General features: G+C 39.1%; 1 protein-coding gene across 1 annotated transcript in view; it reads right to left on the minus strand.

Moving 5' to 3' along the window:
- Positions 1–17,698, minus strand: part of PPM1L (protein phosphatase, Mg2+/Mn2+ dependent 1L) — a 287,016-nt gene extending 269,318 nt beyond the window's left edge. The window contains exon 1 of the mRNA XM_059391630.1: positions 17,300–17,698. Within this exon, the coding sequence (XP_059247613.1) occupies positions 17,300–17,698 (399 nt within the window). The remainder of the gene's footprint in view (positions 1–17,299) is intronic.
- Positions 17,699–27,040: the final 9,342 nt, after the last annotated feature.

Below are 27,040 nucleotides of genomic sequence, written 5' to 3' on the forward strand. Positions count from 1 at the left end.
ACTAAGTCATCATGCAAAGACATGAGCTTAAGACGGGAAGGAAAGCTCTATGCTCAGAAAGGATGGCTGACTCCATAGAAGCTGCTGGTGCAAACAAATTAGGACCAGCACACTGAGTATAGCCTTCCTCAAAATTCAGGTTCATGAAGGAAGTGAAACCCTCAAAGACACTGGAGAAGGAGCAAAAAAAATTTAAGTGTTGTCATCAAAGTCGAGAAGATGAGTCTCAAGAAGACAGAGGTAGTGAAGAAAGCCAGAACCTACAGAAAACAGTAAGGGCTGAAAACAGGCCATCCTACATGCCAAATAGGAGATCCCTAGAAACCTTGAGAAAACAAAACTAAACAAAACAAACAAACAAACAAAAAAACCCTCAGGCTCAAAAAGTGTCAGAAGAGCAAATGAGTAAGTAGGAAGAAAGTGGAAGCTGTGTCGACAGTGTGTGCTTTCAAAAGAAGTTTAAATCTCATTCAGATTTTTAATCTGAAATACAAGTACGTGTAGATTTAAGAAAACAAAAGAATGGGGTGTCTGGGTGGCTCAGTGGGTTAAAAGTCTGCCTTTGGCTCAGGTCATGATCCCACGGTCCTGGGATGGAGCCCTGCGTTGGGCTCCCTGCTCAGTGGGAAGTCTGCTTCTCCCTCTGCCTACTTTTCCCCCCTTGTGCACAAGCCAGCGCTCTCTCTGTCTCTTTGATAAATAAACAAAATCTTAAAAAAAAAAAAAAAGGGAGGAAGATAGATAGATAGATAATTGATAATAGAAGCTGTCTTTAGTAGTCACAGGCCCTAATCTTTCTCTTCTGCTCTCCTTGTTTCATCAGATTTATTGGTTACTTTATGCATCCTCTCAAGACCTCTCATTTCTGGGCTGCACTTCTAAGCCTTTCTCCTTTCAGTGAGAGAGGGCCATGTCTCATCACTCCTATCCCTTTTACCTCTTTCCTTTTTTCACTCACATCATGGAGGCAAGGACAAAAGTCAGATTTTATAAGAAAACCAAGATTTGATAGTCATTCTTTAGTATTTTCAGAAGAAGGACATTTTCCAAAAAGCACATTAGAAATGTACTCAATATCATTAGTCATCAGTAAAATGCACATTAAGAAACCACTTCATAGGGGCACCTGGTTGGCTCAGTGGGTTAAGCCTTTGCCTTCGGCTCAGGTCATGATCCCAGGGTCCTGGGATCAAGCCCCGCATCGGGCTTTCTGCTCTGTGGGAAGCCTGCTTCCTCCTCTCTCTCTGCCTGCCCCTCTGCCTACTTGCAATCTCTGTCTGTCAAATAAATAAAATCTTTAAAAAAAAAAAAAAAAAAAAGAAACCACTTCATAACTACTAGAATGACAAAAATTAAAAAGACTGGCAAGGATGTGGAGCAACTAGAACTCTTCATACATCACTGATGGAAATGTAAAATAATACAACCACATTGGAAAATATTTTAGCAGTTTTTTAAAAAATGAACATACACCTAGCATATTAACCAGCAATTCTACTCCTAGGTATTTGCCTAAGAGAAACACCTATGCCCATACAATGACTTCTACATGAATGTTTACAGTCAAAAACTGAAAGCAACTCAAATGTCCAACAATAAAGGCATGGATAAACAAATTTTGGTATATCCATACAATATAATAGTAAGTGATAAAAACGAATCAACTATTGATAGATGCAACAACAAAGATGAATTTCAAAATGATTCTGCTTAGTGAGGGAAAAAAGCTAAAAAACAAAAAAGAAGTACATGCTGTACATTTCCATGTATATAAAATGTTACAAAATGTAAACTAAGTCTCTAAGAACAGAAAGCAAATTAATGGTTGCCTAGGGATGGAGAGAGGAACTCAAGAAAGACAGAAGAAAAGTATTACCAAAGGGCATAAGGTAACTTTAAACAGTGTTGGATATGTTCATTATCTTAATGGTAGTGATGGTTTCACAAATATATGCAAAACTGATCAAATCATATATATTAACATAGGCAGTTTATTTTATGCCAATCATACCTCAGCTATTTTTAAAAGCAGTTGGGACAACAGGCAAAATTTGAATATATACTGTGTATCAGATAATACTGTAACAATGGTAAATTTTTTTTAAAGATTTTTGATTTATTTATTTGACAGAGAGAGATTATAAAGTAGGCAGAGAGGCAGGCAGAGAGAGAGAGAGAGGAGGAAGCAGGCTCCCTGCTGAGCAGAGAGCCGGATGCGGGACTCGATCCCAGGATCCTGAGATCATGACCTGAGCCGAAGGCAGCGGCTTAACCCACTGAGCCACCCAGGCGCCCCAACAATGGTAAATTTTTAAAAGTGAAGAAGGTTCATGTCCTAATCACCATAATATAAAGTCACCACAAAGGCTGGAGAAGAGGGCTTCTCTCTGGTAAACTGGGAACATCATTAGGGCACTTCCACTATTACCTTATTTTTGAGAGAGAGAGAAGGGAAATAAAACAAAAACTAGCTGTCCTCTTCATCAGAGAATGCCCTCTTCAGCAATGTTTCCGAAGTACATGCCTGTATGTCCTCCTTCATGTCTAAAACTGTTTGCATTACATAATCCTTTGGGGATAAACAATTTCCATCTCTGTGTGGCTTTAATAAGAAGATACAGAGAACTTCTCTGGCTACTGTCAGGTTCTCAGTTCTCTACCGGCATGATTCTTTAGCAGCAGCTACTCGGATCCTGTAAAATACAAGCTTCTTTTCCAAGAATTCTTTGCTGCTCAAAGAGTCTCACTTTTAGACAAACTCATGGCCAGACATTTATCAACATAATTTAGACCGACAGGTACCTTATCAGGTACTCAGGAAGGATGCCAGGAAAATGGGAATGGTCAGAATCCTCGACAGGTCTCTCTTCTGAAATCACTGGAGAATAAAACCTCCCAGGGTCTCAAGCCATAGGCAAGAAAGAAACAGCAAGTGTAAACTTTTTGTATGTATTTATGAGCATAAATTACCGGGCTAAGTGCCCATCTCCATATCCCCCATCTGGTGTCAAAGATGTGGCTGGCACTTAGATTAAAAATAAAGCACTCAATATGGCATTATAATTATCTTTCTAAAATTGACTTTAAAAATAATCAGGATAAATTAATCTTACTCCCAACTCCAAAAGCCACATATTTATATGCTGCTTTGTATCCTTAACAAACTAAATTTTCTCAAAGTGATCACACATAGAAATATACAATATGCTCTCTTTAAAAGAAGAAAAGTTCCTGTCATCATCTGAAAATCTCAAAATATTCATCAATTTCTTATTCTATTATCTCTCAGAGGCATAGTGAAACTGTACTATTCGCAAATTTACACAAACTCAAGATACTCTTTTCTTACCATTTAAAACACTATAAAACTATATTTTATAGGCATATATACTTTATTCTGTACTATACATTACTTTGGATATATAGTTACACATTTATAATTACATATAATTCTACAGAGTAAGAGATGAAAATCACACACTCTTCTTTATGGGCAATTTGAGGGATCTTACCTAAGATTTCGTCTCTGTACACTAATACTACCTAACCCTACTCAGGATGAGAACCTTCTGTAAGCAGCTGCAGTTTCCTTACAAGACAGGTAACAGAAATAGGGCAAGGATTTTCTGCAGAGGAAATTCTAGAGAAAATAAGGACAACCTTCACCAAAACTAGCAGAAATGCAAGGGCAAGATGGCCCCAGGCTTCCCACTTCCCGAGAACCAGCAGAAGATATTCCTGTGTGTATCTTGCTAGGTCTTCACAACCTGCAGAATCAGTATAAGCACAATATATGGTTAGATACTGTGCTTACTGTTTAGACTATTGCTTTCTGGGACATTCCCATGAAATGGATCTAGTGATGATGATTCTTCCCCAAAGCAGAAAAGACAGTGTTCTCCTCTTCAGGTAATCAATACACACTAATTGTCAGCATCCATCTACACCAAGTTCTAGTCCATCTTCGTGATCATTCATTCTCTCAATTACCATACCTTGAATATCTTTTCTTCTTTGACTCTTACTTAACCTTTGGATTTCATCTTTCATTATATCAGTAAAGATATTTTAGCCATATTACCCATAAACCAAAGCCATTTCACACTTCCCTGACATCAAACTTTTTCAATAATCTCAAATACAAGAATATAATACTCACTGTCTTGTGTATTACAGAACGTTATTCTGTTCTAGTTAATGCAAAGAGGCAGGAAACAAAAACAAAAAGTATAACTATTTAGAAAGCAGGAGACAAAATTACATTATTTGTAGACAATATGATTGTATATCTCTTAAAAGACAAAAAAAAAATTAAAAAAGTAGAGAGAATGAATCACCAGAAAATCCACCAAAACTAAACAGGAAGTTTAGTCAGGCAGCATTTCTATAGACTGGTAATCAACAGTCAGGAAAACATAATAAAAAGATGGCCTTATTGAAATCAATTTATAGCAGTAGCAGCGGGATGAGTATTTCAACCTCAAACACAAAACTTAAAAACTCTAAAATGGCGTAGAGAAAAATAGGAAGACTTTAATGCCCTCCCTTCTCACTGGAGCCTAGACCACTTCCAGGCTGTCCCCCTCTTAATTGTATACAAAAATTCTGACCTTCCCAGGTATCTCTTCCCTCAGGCCTGGAGCAGATTAGAATATTTTAAAACAAAATAACAAAACTTAAGATAACCAATAATTAAGAGACAAAAATCCTACCAAATTTGAACGAATTCGTTGTCTAAAGCAGGAAGGTAGCAAAAGAGAAATGGACGGCCCACCAGAGAACTGCTGGGATACTTCCACATTCATCAGCAGCAGTACCTGTACTGAGCAGAGAGTCATATACTACAGCAAAAAGCATCTTGCTGTTCTCCAGTCACTCAGGGCACTCTTTGTTGCTGGTTTATACAGAACAGAGAGAAAATCTGAGTTAGAAAACTACCTAATAGTTTCTTAAGACTTGTTGGGCCCTTAACCAAATTTATGTCTCAGCTCTAGGCAAAGTCACCTCTAAGCCAATCCAAAACTAAGACGGTTTGCCCTTTTCTAAAGTCTTCTAAAGATTTCTTTTTTACTCATGTCAGTGTTACATATTTCACAGCAACAGTCTCCAATAAGTCTGTTAATGTGCAGACAAGAAATGTTCCAGGCTACCCTCTCTGAACCCCCTTCCCAACTGTGTGTCCCACTCAACAACTACTCCCACTTCCCCTTCTTCCTAGACAACAAAATTCTAGCCTTGTTCCCCTTTCTAAGCTGCCATGACCTCCAGAGAAGGCTGGGCTCCTCCCCAGACCAAGATGAATTATGTCGGGTCAGAGTTCACCATGGTGATGGTATTCCCATGGCCACGTCCCTGGTTTAGGCATGGACACAATTCTGGCCTAAAGATGTAGGAGTGTTTCTAGAAAGGTTTTTTCGAGCTTTAAGAACACAGGACAGGTACAATTTCTTTTTTTATGTCTCTGGATATAGTTATATAAAGATTTGGAGACATTGAACCACTTGATCAACCAACTTTTGGAAATACCTACACTTCCAGACCTTTTGTTAAGTTAGATAATAAATGTCTCTAGAGTTTAAACTGCTTCCACCAGAGTTTTCTGTCATTTGTAACCAAAATCTTCCAAATAATATACCATGTAAATGTCCAGCTAGAATATACTCCACCTATAGTCTAAGCATCTGACAATGGACACAAAAGACAAAACTAGCCAATCTGTAAAACCTGAAGAGGACATTTTCCTTATTGCCAAAACAGCTCGTTAGTAAGAGAAGCTATTATTGAACATCTGGAAACTATTCTGTCTTTGGTAAAATTACCTTGTATCTCCTTTCTTTGAGATGAGTATTTCTCCTATAAATTTGTTGTACTTATTTAATAAAAGGGGAGGAAGATGTTTGATTACCATAATCTTACTGACTTACAAATGGTAACAACCTAATCCTAATATATCTCTGTTGAGGCCAAACTAGAGAAATAGGTTTAAACCAAAGGTAACTAGTTCATATATAAGGATGAATTTCCTGAGAGAAAAGACCATAGAAAAAAAATTCTCCAGGGACAGTATGGGATCTCCTTGATGAAAGTCTTTGAAAATAGATTATTCGTGTAGCTGTGAAGCTTTAGGACTATATTTGGATTACATGACAATTCAAGATTCCTGCCAGGCCTATCTAAAGAGAAAATATATCTTCTTCCTAAACAGTGAAGTAGAAAACCTCTAAGTGTTTAAATAAAAGAGAAGCAGAAACTTCTTAACCCCAAATTCTGGGTCAGTCATATTTATCATATATATGCAAACCAGTTGTTACATCAAATTCATCTCTTTATTGTAGAGAGCAAAAAGGTAACAGTATGACAAAAAATCTGACTACGTCTCAATTCCCAGAAAATTCAAGTGTCAGTAAGAGACTTATTTGACCAGAAAATGCCCAGTGACTAATTAAACTGTAAGTTAATTTGTTTAACTAAAAAGAGATTTGAAAGCACATATTGGATTAAAAAGAAATGGTATATACTTAACAGAAAAAAAAGTTTTTGCCCTATGGCAATTCTATAACTAAAATAACAAATTTTTATTTTTTTTCTTAAGATTTATTTATTCATTTATTTAAGAGAGATACAGAGTAGGGAGAGGAACAAAAGGAGAGGGAGACAAGCAGACTCCCCTCTAAGCAGGAAGCTGGATCCTAGGACCCCAAGATCATGACCTGAGCTGAAATCAAGAGTCAGACATGTAACCAATGAACTGCCCAGGAGCCCCTTAAATGTTTTTAGATGAAGAACTTTACTGTCCAAGAGTAGTGCTGAATATAGACTGTCCTATTAAAAATACAATTTGAAGTCTTTAAGATTTATTCCTACTGACCATTAAATCCCCAGTCACATTTATAATGACTAAAATCTGGAATATTTGTGTTGAAGAGCAAATGCAAATAAGTGTTCACTTCTCTAGGGAAGTCATACGGTTTGCTGACATGATGTGCAATAGAAAACTGGTCTTTGGTTTAGCAACTAAGACAAACAGATTATCTGTCAACTGCTCAATCCTGGAGCAGAACAAGGAGAGCAATAATGATGGATGGTATGGTGAAGATGTGAGTCTCAGAAATACAGACTACTACTGTGGTGCTTTTTCACTTTTGTACCAGTTAGAAAAAGGCACCCTTCCCAAGTGATTATGCCTAACTTGGGGAACAGACAGTCCTTTTTACATTAGGAATGGTATCTATCTGGTATCATTGTTCAATGAACATTTTACATAATTATTTGTAGTAGCCCCAGATTTACCATCAGGAGCCTTGTGCCTAGTAGCAGACAAGAACTCCCTTGTCTTCTAGGAATGGAGGAAAGTCAGTCAGTTTCATTTTTAACAGAATCAACCACCAAAACATTCCCTCATTCTAGACAAGTTGAAGGCAGCTAAGGTTCCATTAAATTGAGTCTTATTTTCATTAAACAGATCAAAGTGATCAAACTTTGTAGATTTGTTTTTCAGATGTTATTATATCTTCACTTTTTAAGCACAGTTTTTCATACCACAGACTTCAACTTTATTGAAAGAACATCAATTTATCAATATGTATAATTTTTCTCTACATGAATACTTAAAGTGCTTTATAGGGATGACTTATAATCATAAAATATATATATATATATATATATATATTTTTTTTTTTTTTTTTTTTTTACAGAGAGAGATCACAAGTAGGCAGAGAGGCAGGCAGAGAGAGAGAAAGTAGGAAGCAGGCTCCCTGCCGAGCCGAGAACCTGATGCAGCACTCAATCCCAGGACCCTGAGATCACAAGCCGAGCAGAAGGCAGAGGCTTAACCCACTGAGGCGCCCAGGTGCCCAGGATGACTTATAACTATAAAAGAAAGCTATAAAAGGTACTGTAGCACCATTAACTATTTTTTAAATGATGGGCTTCCTTTGTTTATTTAAATTTTACCTTTGAAGATTCCTATTAAAAATAGATTATTTAAAAAAAAAAAAGATTATAACTAGCCATAACCAAAGCTTGGGCTCAACTTAAGGTTGACTAAGGGAACAATGTATGAAGCAGCCTTCTAGAATGGAAACAGAAGACCTTATCTACTCAAACTGAACATACCAACTGAATATTATAAACAAATGAAAAAATAATATTTTGCTACTTAAAATTAATAACTTTACATATGACTAAATTATTTTAGTTCTAAAAAAAACAATTCTTCAGTATAAAGATAAATTGTTCAAACACATACACACAACTACATACTTATCTTGAAGTCAAGCCTTTACTACTTTAAAGTAAAATAAATAAAACCTAAATCATTTTTGCAAATGGCTATGTTAATGCCACTGTATATTCTATGCAAGCCTTTCATGAACTAACAGGCAAAAATGTTAGAGATTCTCTGTAATGGGTCAGAGATCCTGCCGACAAAGAAGGGGAATGGATGTGAATGGCTGTTTGTGAGTCACCACCTGCTGACTTCTGACCCTAATATTTTTTAACTGTAGGACTTCCTTAGCCAATTATAAGCTCTACTACCAAGATTTCCAGCATCGAGTTTTCAACAACAATACCACATGTCACAGAACGACGGTCAGAGTCAAATGAAAAACTCCAAGTCCTACTGAGCAACATGCAAAGACCAGGCACTGCTCACCTAACAATGCTATCCACACTTCATTGCCCAGATTACAAGATTCATGGAGTTTAAACTGATACCATAGGGGTTTGAAGACAGCTCTAGATCAGAATCCCAGTTTGAAATTCTAATTTCACCACCTATGAGCTACAAGAGACTCTAGATGAATTACCTAACTTCTCAGTGCCTTAATTTCTACATATATATAGTACTTACCTCAAACACCGTTATGATCATTAAAATTAGATAATATATATAAAGTACTTTAAAAACTGCCTGAAAATAGTATACATATTCAATAAATGTCAGCCATTATTATTACTACTACTATTACGACCATTAATGGTTAATAATATTTCTGATCCAGAAATCCCACTTCTAGAAATCCACCCTGGAGAAAAAATCCACTACAGTAGAAACACAAAAATTATTATAATTTCAAAAAGAATAATAATTATTATTACAATGTTATTTACAATAATAAAAAGTTAATGCTACCTAAATGTATACCAATTAGAAAGCAACTGAGTTACTTACCAAATACCTATACAGTAAAATATTAATGTGTCACTAAGAAATATATTAGAAATATAATAAAGAATTATAGAGCAAACAACTTCATGTTTATAGGCTTACAAATACCGAAAAAAAGCCAAGATTTTAAAACTATATGTACATCATTATAATAATGTAAAAATATATTTAAAATCATATTAAAAAAAGGTAAGCAAGTAATACACCAATATCAAAAAAACAGATAAGACAAGAGGATGAGATTTTGAGTGATTTTTTTCCTTTTCTTTTCTACACTATCATGTAGTTGTATTACTTTCATAATTTTAAAGTCAATCTATTTTTTTCTATTTTTAAATATGTTTAACTTGCTATAGATATATCCACTAAATAGGATTATTCAAATGGTAATAAAAGTTACACCACAAAAATATATTACTGAAGTGGTTAAAGTTCAAAATAGAAATAAAGAATAACCAAATATTTCAAATATTAGCACTCAAAATAAAAATATTACTTTTTTGAGTTTTTCAAGTATACTTTTATTGAGGTATAGTTGACATACAACATTATATGAGTTCTAGGCATATGACATAATGATTTGATATTTATACATATTAAAAAATGATATTAAGAAATGATCACCACATACTGAGAAATGAAAATCTAGTAAATATCTATTACCATACATAGTTAACAGAATTTTTTTTCTTGTGATAAAAACTTGTAAGGTCTCTTCTCCTAGCAACTTTCAAATATATAATACAAATGTATTAACTATAGTCACCACACTGTACATTATATTCCCATGACTTATTTATTTTATAACTGCAATGTTTTACCTTTTGATTCTTTTCATCCATTTTGCCCATGCCTCCCCCTGCCTCTGGAAATCACCAATCTGTTCTCTGTATCTTTGAGTTTGGATTTATGACCAATGATGACTCAAGTACCAAAATTGGTGAATTATTTATTTTTTAAACTAAGCTAGAAGAGATTCAGGTTTATTACTATAATGTCTTCTCATTTACCTGCATTAGAAATGGGGGTGGGATTTCTGCTAGACCACTGGGAACTGCCCATAACTCTGGGTTCCCCCATGAAGCTGACAATGAAATCTCAGCTGCCACAGAAATCTTAGCTGCCACTTTCTGCTGTGTGAAACAGAACCAGAGTTCTTCAAAGAGTGGCATCACTAGATGTGCCTTCCACCCAGGACAGGAAGAAGCAGCCTGACTTTCCTCTTATTATGGTCAACAATTAAATTTTAAAAGCTACTTTTTTGTTCATAAAAAGCAAGGCAAAACAGATAGTGAGACTCTAGAGGCAGCCAGAGACTAGAAGAACCTTCTAAAAAATCATTCTAGGCAAAAATTAACAAGGCAAGAAACAACAAATGTTGGAGAGGATGTGGAGAAAGAGGAACCGTATTACACTGTTGGTCGGAATGCAAGTTGGTGCAGCCACTTCAGAAAACAGTGTGGAGATTCCACAAAAAATTAAAAATAGAGCTACCCTATAACTTGGCATTGCACTACTGGGTATTTACCCCAAAGATACAGATGTAGTGAAAAGAAGGTCCATATGTACCCCAATGTTCATACCAGCCATGTCCACAATAGCCAGACTGTGGAAAGAGCCAAGATGCTCTTCAACAGACGAATGGATAAAGAAGACAAGGTCCATATACACAATGGAATATTACTCAGCCATCAGAAAGGATAAATACCCAACTTTTGCATCAACATGGATGGGACCAGAAGAGATTATGCTGAGTGAAAAAGTCAAGCAGAGAAAGTCAATTATCATATGTTTTCACTTACTTGTGGAACATAAGGAATAACATGAAGGACATTAGAAGGAAAGGAAAAGTGAAGGGGGGAGTATTGGAGGGGAGACGAACCATGAGAGACTGTGGACTCCAAGAAACAAACTGAGGATTTTAGAGGGGATGGGGGTGGAAAGATGGCTGAGCTTGGAGGTGGGTATTAAGGAGGGCACGTATTGCATGGAGCACTGGGTGTTATATGTAAACAATGAGTCTTGGAACAGTACATCAAAAACCAATAATGTACTGTATAGTAATTAACATAATAAAATAAAAAATGTAAAAAAAATTCTACTCTTTTAAAAATAAAATAAAATTAAAATTAAAATCACTTTACTCCATCACAATGGAGATGGCTTCTTAGCAGATTAGAGGCCAAAAACTTCATTTAATGATTTTTCCACTCACAGTGCTGATATGAAGTTTCTTTTTTAAATAAATATACTTATTTTTTAAAAAGTCAATCTAAAAAATATTATTGACTATCTCAAAATACAGAGTACTCAAAAAGGACAAAAAATAGGTACTGGCTTCTAGAATAACAGCAGTTGAGGAAAGCCTGTTCTCAACATATGGACTACCCGTGTTTTTTCCAACTGTGCTGCATTTTACTTCCTCTATAACATCATCTTTTTCTGTCAACCTGTAATGTCATCTTCTCATCCTCCCTCCGCCTAATCTGTCTCCTGAAATACTAGGATATAATCGAAAGTCAGCTCCTCTTCAAATTTATCCAAGACTCCCCAGGCTCCCTCAGTCAAGCCGTCACCCTCTCGTGGTTGGCCTGACCCCACCTCATAGCTCTGCTATTAAGAAGCTCATCTGTCCAAGTAGATGCAATGTTGTCTGAGGGCAGAGAATGCAATGATTCACCTTTAGGGATCACAGAGAACATAACACTGTTTTCCACATGCATCCGACTATATAGAAAATATTGGTTTAATTGAACTGAATTTCTGAAGAATCTGTTCAGAAGGTGCATCAAGGTCAGCAGTCATGATCCTACATTCACCTACAAATAGGTTCCTAGGCATGAGAACTGGCTGACTAAAGGGGAAACTACCCTTTCTTTTTTGGCAGAAATATCAATACGTTATTTTAAACCAAAGTAATCTGACTTTTCTCTTAAATCAAAAGGCATTTGTCCACATTAAATCCATAGGCCTCTTGTAACCTTGGTAATGTAGGAGCTCAACATTTACTAATAGCACCTATACTGTCTGAAAAGCAGATCATTCATCATGCCACTCATAATTTAATTATTCAAAGTTATATCTTATTTCAGAAAGAATCCAATGAAACCTAAATAAATACATATAAATACAAGATAAAATGACATATCTCAGAAGAGAAAGAAAAAAAATAAAACAAAGGAAAACTGAATGTAGGAAAGATAAGTTGTCCTGGGAGTGAGATTTTGTATACCAAATCAATGTATTCTATAAAAATCTGCACATTTGTTCGAGGTAGGTCAGAGGTTTGGTTCTAACACCTAGTAGCCAACAAATACAGGATGATCCAATCAGTCACAATCTTAAGATTCAATTCTTAAGATAAAAACACGAAGCTATCAAAGAACTGTCTTTCCCTTGCTCCTCATAAAAAGGATACTATATAATGCAACAAATGAAGTCCTTGAGGACATCTTTGCCGTTGATTTCTCAGAAAGCTGTGGGAAGTCCATTCCTCATAACAACCTTCTTAGGCAAAGGATAGCACACAAGTTAAGAAATGCAAATGATGGAGAAGATGACAGTCAGGCCAAGGAAGAGGTCCAGGTACACAGCTCCTTGCAGGTCTAGATTTATCAGAATCAGATTTTATTCTACCTGAGCCAACTTAAAATCCAGAGGGTTCATGCATCCACTTATCTTTAAAATTATAAAGAAAACTTGATGCACATGTCCATTCTTCTTGGGCTATGTTTGTAGTTTCATAACATCCTCAAAGGGAAGCATGACTCAAGCAATGTTAAGAACCAATGATCTAAAGAAGTAAACTATCAATATCCTTCAGGGAACGTTCCATAAGCAGTTTCTTCTCTAAACTTCCAAGAAGTGCTAAGCCTCAACACTGCAGCCCCGACAAGCATCTGAAATACAACTTCTCTGATGCCAAGTGTGGAGCTCTAAGTTTAACCACTGGCCAACCTATGTGTCAACTGTATGATACCATGACCTTTAATAAGCAGTGAGGGAGCACATAACCATCTACTTTTTCAGATAGGTTTAAGCCATGAACATTGACAAAGTTGCCTCAAAGGATTGGTGATATTTCTTCTACATAATATAAAAAGGAAAAGAAAAAAAAACACCCACCTTTCGCCTGTAGATAAAAATTACAGATAAGCACACACACACAACCCCTTTTTCCTAGATAAAAATTATTTTTTAATTTTAAAAATAACCTTTCCACATCAGTTGGTATATTTGAGTATTTTTTCCTTTTTGTTGTTTCAATCTTTTTATATCTTTTGTTATACAGAAAAACAATCACAGCCATAGCTTTAGACAAACACACACACACACACACAGAATCAACCATCTACCCACAGTATCATGGTTAGAATGTCTCAAAGGCCCGACAGCATCAAGTGAGGAAGCTGGCCTATTGGACCACTGAGACAAAGCTCTTTAAGATTCATTCATGTAGAAGTCACAGCTATCCAGAGTCTGATCCTCAGAATAAGTCGTCCAGACATATATCTTTGTCAAAAATACACAACTGAATAGAGTAAAGGGTACCAACTCATTCTAAGAGGCTGAAGTGCAAATCAGAGTATCAACTTATTAATTAATCATAGAGAGCAATCTTTTCCAGTAATCAGAAAATTTGCACCAGAAGCCAGGATGCTGCTTCCCCAATGCTAAGACACCTGAAATCCCAAATTGATAATCAGTTTACCATAAGTTAGAATAAAGAAATATAGAGTTTGAGGAATACCTAATAAATTATCCATATCCAACATATGCCTTTCTAGTGATCAAAACTGCAGCTTTCACACAGAGTCTCTCTTTCTAGGATGTTGTTGCCCTAACAGTGCAGACTTCTTGGTCTCTAAGCTTTATTTTCCACATTCTTCCACATCCATAAAGTATTTTCCTCAGTATGTATAATACAACTGAGAGATGTGTACCTTATCTGCATTATTATCCCTATTTTTCAGAATAATTCCCAGATAAAGTTGATTAAGCAATTGGTCCATGGTCACAGCTAGTATAAGGCAGAACAGAGATTCAAAGCCAGATCTCAAATCAAAACCTGTGCCTTTAACTTGCAGTAAATTATTCAGTGTCTTTCCCTGGGCCTCCCACCTCCCAGTGTGATTTAAATGTCCCTATTCAGTGTTCCCATAACACCCTAAGCACATCATGACTATAATTTTTGTTATATTTGATCGTTCTCACTACACTGAAACTTTGTGAGGACAGGAATCCTATCTCATTCACCTTTGTATCCCTAGTGTGCTATCTATCAAGATAAATATACAAACTAATTCGTCCAGTGGTTTAATATAAAAATCACTGGGGCACCTGGGTGGCTCAGTGGGTTCAAATCTATGCCTTCAGCTCAGGTCATGATCTCAGAGTCCTGGGATCGAGCCCTACATCGGGCTCTCTGCTTGGCAGGGAGCCTGCTTGCCTGCCTCTCTGCCCACTTGTGATCTCTGTCAAATAAATAAATAAAATCTATAAATATATATATATATATATATATATATATATATATCACCAAACTGGAGGCCTTGAACTAACCTTAGGAAGGTCACATCTTAAGCCCATCAATAAATATCTCATCTAAAAAATGGAATGAAGTATAGGTATACAAAGTGGCTTAGGTCCTTTCTACATTTAAAAAGCAGTACTATTGTAGATAAGCCCTCTTTTTTTATAGACCATCTTAATAGTTTGAATTATTAGAAGTAAAATTAAAGTCCTCATTTATCTTATGTATACAACATATATAAATAATAGGGAGTTCAGAAAAAGCTTCCTCTTTTCTGCAAGGAGACAACTATCCTCTATACCAAAATCAAACAGTGGCACCCTCCTCTGGTGAATATTACAGGAGCTAAAACAACACAAAAGAAAACAATTAGATGGTGGGGTTTTTTTTTAAATGAAAGAAAAAGCAAGAGATAAATTACCTAATATTATGTTATTATCACATTCCCAACTGCAACTAAAGAACTATCTTTTAAATTACTTTTCATATTTTGCCCTAAAACACAGCCAAGATGAATGAACTGGCCACATATTATAGGAGATTACAGATAGAACAATTACTCTATTTTTAAGGAGGGGACCTCTATGTGTAAAATTCTTCTTTTTACATAATGACATTGATCGTGTCCCTTTTATGGATGATGTATTTACCAGAAGACAGTACTGGAAATTTTTCAACCTGAAATCTGTTTAGATCCGCAACTTTCAGGTTTTAGAATATCAACTTAAAAGAAAATTTTAAAAAGTCATTCACTTACACATGCAGGCTCAAAATATGTCAGTACATCACATCCATGCAAGTACAGCTCAAAGTTTCACAACATTACTATTACATCTGGACCTTTAAATTAAAACTAAAACTGTGCTTTCTAAGACCAGAAGCAGATTCACAGCGGCCCAATTTCAATTTAAAAATACACAATAAATATAAGCTTGATTAAATGATTTAAAACTGTCTAGGCATATAAAATGAAAATATAGACATTCTGATCAAACCAAGAAAACAATTTAATCATTTTATTGGGAACATTATTATTTAAATATGTTTTACCCAAGCACAGAACATCTCCTCCCTCAATTAATTTCAGGTCTTTTACCTACCCTGTGACCAAGGAGAAAAGGAACCCCACCCTACACAAAAAGCTACAAAATTACAACCAGTAAGAAACCTTCATTTTGAAAGAGGGGGCTAGGTTGGATGGAAAACAGCAAAAATTGATTTCAGCTTTACCAAATAAATTTTCCAACTAAGCTGTCATTCCTGGCAAAGTTGGTTTAAAGCAGATACAGTAACTGGAAAGATTAGCAGAGTGGTGGGTGAAGTGACTTTGTATCAAAGACAAAATGCACATAATATAACCAATTGAAAGCTTTCTCAATGTTCATCCAAAACAAAGGCCAAAGAAAAAGCAAATCCTGAAAGAGCATGACCTGCTGGCATTCCCTAGAGCCCACCAGAGAGACCAGAAGGACTAAAATGAGAGTTGGAGGGAAAGTTGGATGCCGGCACAGAGCCGGGTGGAGGTGGGGGGTAGGGGTGCTAATGAAGAAGGGGTGACAAAGGAGGCAGAGGGAATATGAGTAAGAAAGTATCCTGGAAAAAAATTTAAAAAGTACACAGCTTTGAAACTCTTACAAACTGCCAATAGAGAGAGATGGGTTTGCTGTCCTGATGCACTTGGGAGCTCGGCGCTGAAGCCACATTTGCCACTCACTTCCCCTGGGCCATTGCCCAAGGACCAGAGCCAACACTGGCCCCGACCTCCAGGAAATCTGAGCCCCGGCACTCAATCAGGGTGCCGCAGAAATGCGGCAGAGGGAGCTCAACCGGCCTCTAACATCATCTTTGCCCCAGATGAACCCCAAATAAGGGACTTTAGAAGCAGAGAGATGCCTGCGCACCCACGCCGGCTAGGGCGCCAGGGCGAGATCTGGGGACCGCCGCCTCTGCGGTCATTGCCACCTCTGCAAAGGCCGGAGGCATCCCGATCCCGTGGCACGATCCTGCTAGAAGCAGGCGGCGCCGTAGTCAACTAGCTCGATTGCACTTGCAAAGTTAATGGAGTTGTGAAGAAGTGCGGAGCTGCCCTTCGGGTTCCTCCTTTAGGAGAATGGGATGTGAAGGAGTCAGAGCTTCCTTCATCCTTAATGAACTCTCACTGACTCGGCTCTGCAGATTTTCTCTTTTCCCTAAAGAGAATCAAAGATATTTTCTTCCTTCTCTGTGCCTCGTTTAGCCTCAAACCCTAGAACAGGGGCGCTGAAGCCCTAGGCCAAAGTTCACAGTAGAAACTGTAAACTCTCCCCGAAAAACCAGCACAGTCATTTGCTAGGTTCTGGCCTTGAGAAACCTCACAAATTATGAGGCACAAAATAGATTGTGGACGAAACTCCCTCCCCCTAAATGGCCACTGAGACCAAGAGGTCTGGATCTAGTAGTATTTTTTAGCAAGTTGAGCCACATTTGGATCAGGTGTCTTTGTCCAGCCGGGCACCAGGTCATCACCACGCCCCTCGCACCCAGTTCCAACCCCGCTGGCCACACGTCCTCTTGTTTACCACACCCAAACAAACAAAACCCCAGAGAACTCCTACCTCGCCCCCGTGTCCGTCAAAGATCCCGAAGATGGACGGGTGCGTCTTGTTGGCTAGGTCCGTAAGAACTTCAAATCGGTCCTCCATGTGGTCTCTCCGGCCCTGGATGGAATACACAGCCACGTTGTGGCTCTTAAACTCCCAGGTCTTGGAAAACTCGGCCTCCAGGACGTCGAGCCCCCCAAGCCGATCGTTCTGCATGATCTCGGCCACCTTGCCCTTCACCATCTTCACGGCGTCCCGGCTGGACTTGACGATGGTCTTCACCTCGTCAGTGTGGAAGAAGTAACTCCACAGTGCCAAGCTGATGCAGAGCAGGAAGAGCGTCTCGGGTCTCAGCAAGAAGTAGCGCATGATGCGACCCAGCAGAGACAGCAAAGTCATTGTATCCTCTATCATTTATTATCGCTACAGCCCCAGCCACCAGCAGCGACGCGCGCCCCGAAGGCTCGCCGGGTCCCGGAGCACTGCGGGGACAGCCCGCGGGGAGGGAGGCGGAGCAGCAGCCGAGGGAGGGGGGGAGGAGACTCGCGGAGCCGGGCAGGAGGCTGACGAGCAGGCTGCTCCCAGCCCGCACGGCGAAGAGGCAGTTTCCCTTTTGTCTCCTGGCCTCGGCGGCAAGGAGGCCCGCGCCTCGCGCACCGGCGCCTGTGCCCGCGGACCGCGCCGCCTCCCTTCCCCGAGCCCCTTTGTGAGGCGGCGGCCGAGACGGCAGCGGTGGCAGCAAGGCTGCACCGCTGGTGCCCGAGATGGGCTAGAGGAATCAAGTTAAAGTTGCGCCGGGCGAGTCTACGGTGGTGGGCGGGAGAATTCGGGGGGCGCTGGGGCCCGCGCGGCCCTTCCGCGGGTGCCCCTCGCCTCTCTGGGGAGCGATCAGCAGCAGGTGAGGAGGCGCGGGACGCGAGAGCCCGGCGGGCAAGGGATGCACGTCCCCTCGGTTGCCGCGGCAGGGGAGCGCAGAGCCGGCCGAGCGCTCCGATTCCTTCAGACACCCCGGGAAGCCCCAGAGAATAAAAGTTTTGCGGGAGCCTGGGCAGAGTCGGGGGTACGCGGAGCCCGGCGACGCAGCACGATCCGCGCGGAGCCGCAGGCGGCCGCTTGGCTCAGCCTGCCTCTCCCCAGTACCTCCCTGCTCGGCTCGGCACCGCTCGGCTCGGCTCGCGCGCTCGCTCCTCTCGCCGCGGATCGCGCTCGCCCCGCCCCGCGCACTCGCCCCGCCCCGTCCCTCCCCGGGAGCTGGGACTCCAGGCCCGAGGTGCTCGCGCCGAGCTGTCAAAGGCTGAAGCAGCTCCGCCACCGCTGGCGCGCTGGCGCGCTGGCGGCTCGGGGCGGTTTCCGACGAACCGAGGGGGGAGAAAAGGGGCGCGTCCGCTCTCTGGGTCCAGTAGCCGGCCTTTCCTCCCTTGTGCGGACTCCCAGGACAAAATAATACTGCTTCTGGTTGTCTGAACGGCGATTTTCTCAGGAGCTAGTACGCTGGCTGGAAAGCAAAGTGCCGCACGTGAGCGATCCCCCCTCCGGCTGGCCGCACTGTAGTGCGGTCCCCGCCTCGCCTGGCATAAGGCAAGCGAGAAGGGACTCACTTCTTCAAGCTCGCAAAGCGAGGCGGAGAGGATCCGGCCGCTAGGTTCTGCGACAGAGGGCTGCTGGGATCTCAGGAGAGGCGGAGAGCGAACCTGAGGCCTAAAACCTTTCTCGCGACGAGAAAAGACCCTCCCGACAACAGCAGGATGTGGGGACTCGGAGCCACAGGGACGTGCGATCTGAGGATAACTTCGGCAGGGGCGAGGATGGGCTGGCCTCCCGAGGGCGGCGGCCGCCCCTGGACCTGAGGACGCAACCACGAGGGCGTTTGGGCGGTGACAGCCCTTCGGCGGGGAGACCAGGAGCCTCCTAGTGGAGCCGCGGGGCGCTCCCGACCCCACTGCGGCGCGAGGGCTGTGACTGGGCTGTTCCAGTTTCAGGATCCCTTTGAAGCTCCAAACTCCAGGCCTCCTACCGCCTGCTCCGTCATCACGGGAGAAAGCGCGGTCCGGGTGGGAGTCTTTCGGTGAGCAGAAGTGAAAGGCCGCAGAGAAGAGTACGGGCTCCCCGAGACCCTCAAGGATAACTTGGTGACACACGGGCAGGTGTCGACGGCCTTGAAGATTTGGGGGAAATGACCAATGTGCAAATCAGCTTAAAATACAGAAAGAAGGGAGCTTTAAAGGAAAAGAGTCACTCTCGCTACCCCTGTCCAGGAAGAAGAGTGCTGATCTGCAGGTTCCATTCCGCTAGACTGGAGAGTAGGGGCTGCCTGATCCAAGCCCAGCCAAGGTCTGTCTCCCCAAGCATTCCTGCATTGGTATGATTCCCGACTACGCTTTTTAAAAAACAAAAATAAATAAAAATAAAAAAGGAATAAAATACTGGAAGGAAATACACCGAAATGTTCAGTGTGTTTAACTACAGTAGCAAATGATATGTGGTTTTCATGTTCTGCTTTGGACTTTTTGTCAGCTTTCTACAACTTTTCCAAAACATTTACAAAAAGCACAGATAACCATCAGAACAAGAAAGAAAGAGAAAGAAAAACTTTGACATTTAAATGGCATATACAGTATGTTCTCAATTATATATGCATGCATAGGCAAGACAGGAAAGAAATAGGAACTGTTAACAGGATGTTGTTTTTGACAACTAAGATATGGTCCCCTATTTTGTTTTGCACTTTTTGGTAAATTCCACCTGATAAATAGAGTAAACAGCTTTGAAATTCAATTAAGTCATTTTGTTCAAAAGTTTTAAACCATGAGATTCCAAAATGAGATAATGAATTTTAAAGTCTTTAGGAACTATAAAGCAAAAGTAATACATTAGTGTTGTCATGAAGATAGGAGGTTACGGTATTTTTTACTGTAAATTAGCAAACGGCTTTTGGGTGAATTATCAGTTTTTGTGTACATGAACCTTTCTGGAATGGCAAAGGCAATTTCCAGATAAGTTGATCAAGATTCCAGAACTACAGGTTTAACCAGGCCCTGGAGCAGAAGTAAGATTCCAAACTTGGTGACCCAACCAGCCTGTCCACAACATTACTACATTGATGAGAGCAGCAGATACTCATGAGAGACATAACTTGTGTTTCCTCCATACCTAAATAAAGAAGAGAAAGGACCATACTGGTTTTCCTGGAAGTTAAATAGCAAAAGGAAGGCTTGACTTGACTAATAAATCCAGATACCCTGTGTATCCTGTGGAGATACGCTTTGACATTTACATCGAAGTAGTTCATTTTTGTGAAAAAGCAATAAAATGATTTTTCAAGCAGACTCTATAGGCATTTTTAAATTTCTATGAAGAAATTTGTGTCATTTACATAGTAACTTTTAAAGGCCTAATAAAGCATTTTGTTATAGGTCATTCTGAATGTTAATATGTTTGAGAAAAAGACCTTCCTCTAGTGACAAACCAACATTTGCATATTCCTAGAAACCATAAAGCTTTTTCATATGTATCAATTTATTTCCATTCTCATAACAATCCTAGGAAGAAAATAAAAGAGGTATTACCTCTGTAATAAATATGAGGAAAATGAGGTACAAAGATGTTAACTGAATACCACAATTCAGTCTTAAGAAGTTGAAAACTCAAACTCAGTTCTTCTGACCACCAATTCAATACTCTAGCCCATTGATTGCCCAGTGATACTGAGATGACTGGTCTAATTTTTATGCTTCTCTAGTAACATTTCTTTGTTATAGAAATCTGGAAGAGAGTACACAAGCCCCACAATGCTCACTTTAACCTTTGACTTTAGCCTTATCAGCACCACACTCCACGCACCCACTGAGAATAAGTGCTGGGCAGAGGATAAGAACAAGTAAACTGTCCTTCATCTCTACATAAAAGCCTTAAAGATTTGTTGCTATAGTAAATACTATCTGAATTTCACAGGGAAGAAAAGAGTATCATAGACTCTGCCTTACGCAAATACTATACCATTACAGGTGACATAGTAGTGAACCAAAAGTTAATTGCAATCTGGTTTTCATGAAATGATATTTATTAGTTAATAATAAAAAAGTAATTGAAAATATCTATTAGTAATATTTACCATGTAATTACCATTTTAACTTGGCAATGAACTCATGTCAGCCTTACAAGAATATAAAGAACAAAAAATATAACTTTTAGAAGTAATACAGTCTCAGAAAAAACTTTCAGAATTGTAGCTCTTAGGTTTAAGAAATCTTTAAAACAGAGTTTGGTAACAAATGTATTTTTTCTGTATGATGGTCTATGATGTCCTCAGTTCCTTTTGTTTTTGACACTTACTGCAAAGTTGTAAAGGTTAAGTAAAATGACATCAGCACTGGATTATGAATATCATAAATATCCCTGAAGTAAATTTTTAATTAATCTTCTATACATATAGAAATTCTCTGCACATTTTTCAGTTTCCCAATTAGGAGTTTGATTTGTGTTCTATTTTGTTTATATCTGTGTTCTGTGTTTTGGATTCTTTTGTATTTGTATTCTTTATTGTTTCTGCCTTCTGCCTATTAATATATACTGAGTAATGACTTGTATTCTTTTACTAATACTCTATCAATATAAGCTATATTTTTAAACTATACATACAAAAGTGTGCATAAGGCACAAAAACAATGAGTACTACACCCATGAACCCATGAATCCACCATCCCACCTAAAAACCAAACTGTGACCAATCTTTGTACCAGCTTAGGAGTTTCTTTCCCTATTCCACTTCCCTGCTTGTCCTCCAGAGGTAACCACTATCCTGAATTTTATATTTCACCATCCCCTTGTCTTTTTCAAAAATAACATCATCATGTATGTTTATATCCCTAAGTAATATATTTTTTTAATGCTTGCTCGGTTTTAAGCTTTTTATAAAATGGATATCTTACTGTGTGTAGTCCTCTGGTATTGTTTTGTTTTTTTTTTTTTTACTTAATACTGCTTAATACTGTATTTCTAGAACCTTCCATGCTGTTACATATAGTTCAGTCATTTTCACTGCGGCATAATATTCTACTGTGTGACTACAATTTATCTATCTTCCTTCTATAGAAGGAAGTACTACACCCATGAACAGTAGTATAGACTACTATAGACAGTAGTACGCCTAAGGAAATAAATCCATCATTTTTTTTAAAGATTTTATTTATTTATTTGACAGACAGAGATCACAAGTAGGCAGAGAGGCAGGCAGAGAGAGAGGAGGAAGCAGGCTCCCTGCGGAGCAGAGAGTCCAATGCGGGGCTCTATCCCAAGACCCTGAAATCATGACCTGAGCCGAAGGCAGAGGCTTTAACCCACTGAGCCACCCAGGTGCCCCTAAATTCATCATTTTTAAGTAAATATAATATATTAATCTCGACTTGTAATTTTAAAATCTCAATCATGTCAAATGGAAAACTAATCTAACAAACGCCAATCATATTATAGCATAATATGATTTTATTTCACTGGACTCCAAAAACACAAGGTCCTTTTCTATAACCCATGTTTTTGGATTAATTATAAATATATATCAAGGAGACTTTTTTCTGAGTAAGATTTTTATATCATTGCACCAAGTCTGTGTACATAAACCTCACCCACCTGAAGAATCCATCATCTAATTACCCTAGGCTTCTCTATGATAATCTTCAAACAAGCTTCCTAAATTATAAAGTTAATATAAAGCATTACCTTAATTTTTATACTAATTAACACACATCAACATTCTAGCTAGCTCATAACGTGAAACATTATGAATAGCTGAATAATCTTGCTTAAAACCCCTAAGTGATTTCTCAGCGCTCTTAGAATAAAGACACAAGTCTTAACTACAGCCTTCTTGTCCTTCTCAGTGTTGGCCTTCTCAACCATGGCCCCTGTTCCCTCAGCCCATCCACTTCAGCTACATTTGCCTTCTTACAGCTCCTATAAAGCTCAAACTCCGTTTTTACTCAGGACCTTTATTCATGTTCCATTTAGCTAGTATGCTCATTTTTCCCAAGGCCATTATTCCATCCACACTTCCTCGTTACCTATCATCCATCAGATCTCAGCTCGTGTATCACTCTCTCAAGAGCCCTTCCTGACTCAACAATTGAAATGAGGTCCCTCTTGTACTCTCTCATGGCAACCTGTACTTGACTTCAGACTGCTCATCAAAGTTGTACATATATATTTGGTGTGATTTTATAAAGTTAATGTCTGCTCCCTGCCCCGACTCACTACAGTTAAAATGATCCATGAGAGCAGGAACCGTTTCTGTTTTGCCCTCCAGTGTAACTGCAGCACCTAACACAATGCCTGGCACACACTATATATTATAAATATTTGTTCATGAATGAATGAAGACAGTTATTCTAAAATCATTATTTCAGAACCACTCAGATTCTCTCTACTATTGCGGGTAATAAGTGAAACTAATCAATGAGGCTTTGAATCCTGGAGAGCAATAAAAAAGAAAAGTCAAAGAATAACTAACCCATGGATAGTTAAAAATTGATTTTACTAACGGACAAAACATTAAAAGGCCATTCAAGGTTTTATGGAGTTATTTTACCGTTTTTTTGTTTTGTTTTGTTTTGTTTTACATTGTTGCTTTTCTTAAGATCATACTTTCGTTACAGACATGGGGGAATTCTTTGCAAGAACATTTTTACAAAATGAGTGTTTTTTGTCCTTTGCTCTACTAGGATATTTGTCTTTTCTTTTGAAGTGTGAAAGTTGTTTTTTTTTTTTTTATCCTAAGGCTATTATTCAAGGTGTAAATATTTTTCCCATCTTATCATTTACCTTTCCATTGTTTATGATGCTTTGAAATATAAGGAAATTTATTTCTGGTTTTGTTGTTTATATTTTATTTTTACAAAACCACTTCTGGGGCACGTGGGTGGCTCATTCCATTAAGTGTCTGCCTTCAGCTGAGGTCATGATCCCAGACCCGCATCAGGCATCCTGCTTGGCAGGAAACCTGCTTCTCCCTCTCTCACTCTCCCAGCTTGTGTCCCCTCTCTCGCTGTTCCTCTCTCTGTCAAATAAATAAATAAAATCTTTTAAAAAAGAAAAACAACCAATTCTATCTCTCTTTTTAATAATTTGTGCCTTTTATATCATGCTTAGAGTAGGCAAGCCCGCTTTTTATTCCTATATATAGAGAGAGAGAAAGAGAGAGAGAGAGAGAGGAATAAATACACTCTATAAATGCACTCAAGGTACATTTCTCCAGTTATTTTTCCTACCATTCCCAATACAGTGTAGAATATAACTCATTCATTCACTCAATCCTCTGTTTATACGTTTGTCATTTATTCAGCACCGGCTCCAGTCAGTCACTGTACTAAGAACCAGGCAAAACTGACATGTTTCCTACCTTCATGGAGCTGATAGTGAAAAGGGCAGTTCTTTAACATATAAGCACTCATCAACATACTACACACTGACAAATGTCATTAACAAGAGCATAAGCACACGGTATACACTTCCTGTGGTGAATGTGCTGATGGTAAAGTCAGGGAAAAGTGCCTGGTAGCCCTTCTGCAATGGAATAAATTGCAGTTTGGCACTGCCTGTGTGGTGTTCACTACTGCCACAATGTTGGAATCTCTTGTCATCTCCACTGCAAAATCACCAGCCCATTTTCTCTACACAAAACACGCTATGTGTCTAGGCAAGTTATTGAACCTTGTTTACCTCCATCTTCTCACCAGTAAAATAATTATCGTACCTATTCCATAGGTCCTTTTAAGCATTACAGGAGCCAATATCCATGAAGTACTTAGCACAGTGCCTGGCACCTAGTAATCACCCAAGAGAAGTGAGTTATTATTAATCAAAGGGGAGGAATAGATACAGTAAGTTTATAGGCAACTCGTCAATATAAAGCAGGGTTGATAAGACCCTATCCGATACAAGACATTTTGGGGATTTTTAGGAAAAGAAATCATACCTGACCGGAGGGATCAGAAGGTCTCACAAAGGAGGGGATGGGAGGATTTGGATTGCAAAAAAGTAGGGTTGGATACAGCCAATAGACATCCAAAAAGAAGAAACAGCACTTATTCTGTTTGCTTACAATGTTTCAAAAAGAGGAAAGCTTGGAGGAGTAGCAGGAGGTAAATCAGAATTCATCACTTGGCCCTGTATTTTGGAGAACTTTGAATAATAATACATTTATATTATTTCATTGGTTATACAGAGAGGCTCGCAGGTTTCCAAAGAAGGAAAACAACAAGATCAGAAATATGGTTACTATAATGTGACTATATCCACTCAGATCCATCATCAGAGTATCCTTCAAATATCCTTCAAAACTTATCCCTTGTATTTGCACCCCTATATCCATAGCAACACTATTCACAATAGCCAACAGGTGGAAGCAACCCAAATGTCCATTGACAAATGAATGGACAAGTAAAATGTGATGTATACATGCAATGATATAGCTTTAAAAGGAAAGGAAATCCTGCCATGTGCAGCAACATGGATGCTAAGAGGGCATTATGCTAAGAGGACATTATGCTAATAAGAGTCAGTCACAGAAAGACAAGCACTATATGATTCCACTTAAAAGAGGTGTCCTGGGCACCTGGGTGGCTCAGTTGGTTTCACATATGTCTTCAGCTCAGGTCATGATCTCAGGGTCCTGGGATCAAGCCCCATGTTAGGCTCTCTGCTCAATGGGGAGCCTGTTTCTCCCTCTCCCTCTGCCTGCTGTTCCCCTGCTTGTCTCTCTTTCTCTCAAATAAAGAAATAAAATCGTAAAAACAACAACAACAAAAGAGGAATCCAGAATAGTCGAATTCATAGGAAAAGAAAGTAGAACGGCAATTACAAGGAGTTGCTGGGAGGGGGTGGTGGGGAATTGTTTTTTTAATGGGTATGGAGTTTCAAAGTTTTGCAAAGTCAAAGTGTTTTGGAGATTTATTGTATGACAAGGTAACATACTTAACTTCCTAAACTATACACTTAAAACAGTTAAGATGGTAAATTTTATTAATGTATTTCTTACCACAGTAACAACAAAAATAATAATAAACCTTAGACTTTGCTCCTGGCAACTTTAGTATTTACCACTCAGGAACTGATCCTAAGTCTTTTTTTGAAAAAAGAGTCAGCCTTGTTAACATTTATTTATGTGCCAATAGTATCAGGTCTAATTTTATGCAAAGTCTTCCTTTGAAACAGGCCTATCACATTTGGACTTAGTGCCCCCACAGTTACAATTCTGGGAAAGCCAAGCTCAAAGCAATGCAACTTTAGTACCAGAATATCTAGGAAGACATTAAGAAACAGAAAGTCTTAAATATTTCGGCATCCAAACATGGAGTGAGTTCATTTAAGACAGATGTTGAAATCATGGTTACACTTTTGGTAAGAGAAAGCTGTGAGTGGACATAAAGCATAAAATATCACTCCATTGTGACTGTAGACCCTTACTATTCACTGAAAATGTCTTTAAATATGAACCCATGCTTGAAGGGGGTACCTGGGTGGCTCAGTCGGTTAAGCGTCTGACTTCAGCTCAGGTCATGATCTCAGAGTTCTGGGATCAACCAGCACTGGGCTCCCTCCTCAGCAGGGAGCCTGCTTCTCCCTCCTTTTTGCCCCTCCCTACTGCTCAAGAATGCTCTCTCAAAAGTAAATAAATAAAAGCGTTAAAAAAAAAAGAAAAAGAATCCATGCTTGCTGGATGAGACCCAATCAGAAGTTGAAGAGAAGTCTTGATTGATGTGATTA

This window comes from Mustela nigripes, chromosome 2, assembly GCF_022355385.1.
Source record: "Mustela nigripes isolate SB6536 chromosome 2, MUSNIG.SB6536, whole genome shotgun sequence".
Taxonomy (NCBI): Eukaryota; Metazoa; Chordata; class Mammalia; order Carnivora; family Mustelidae; genus Mustela; species Mustela nigripes.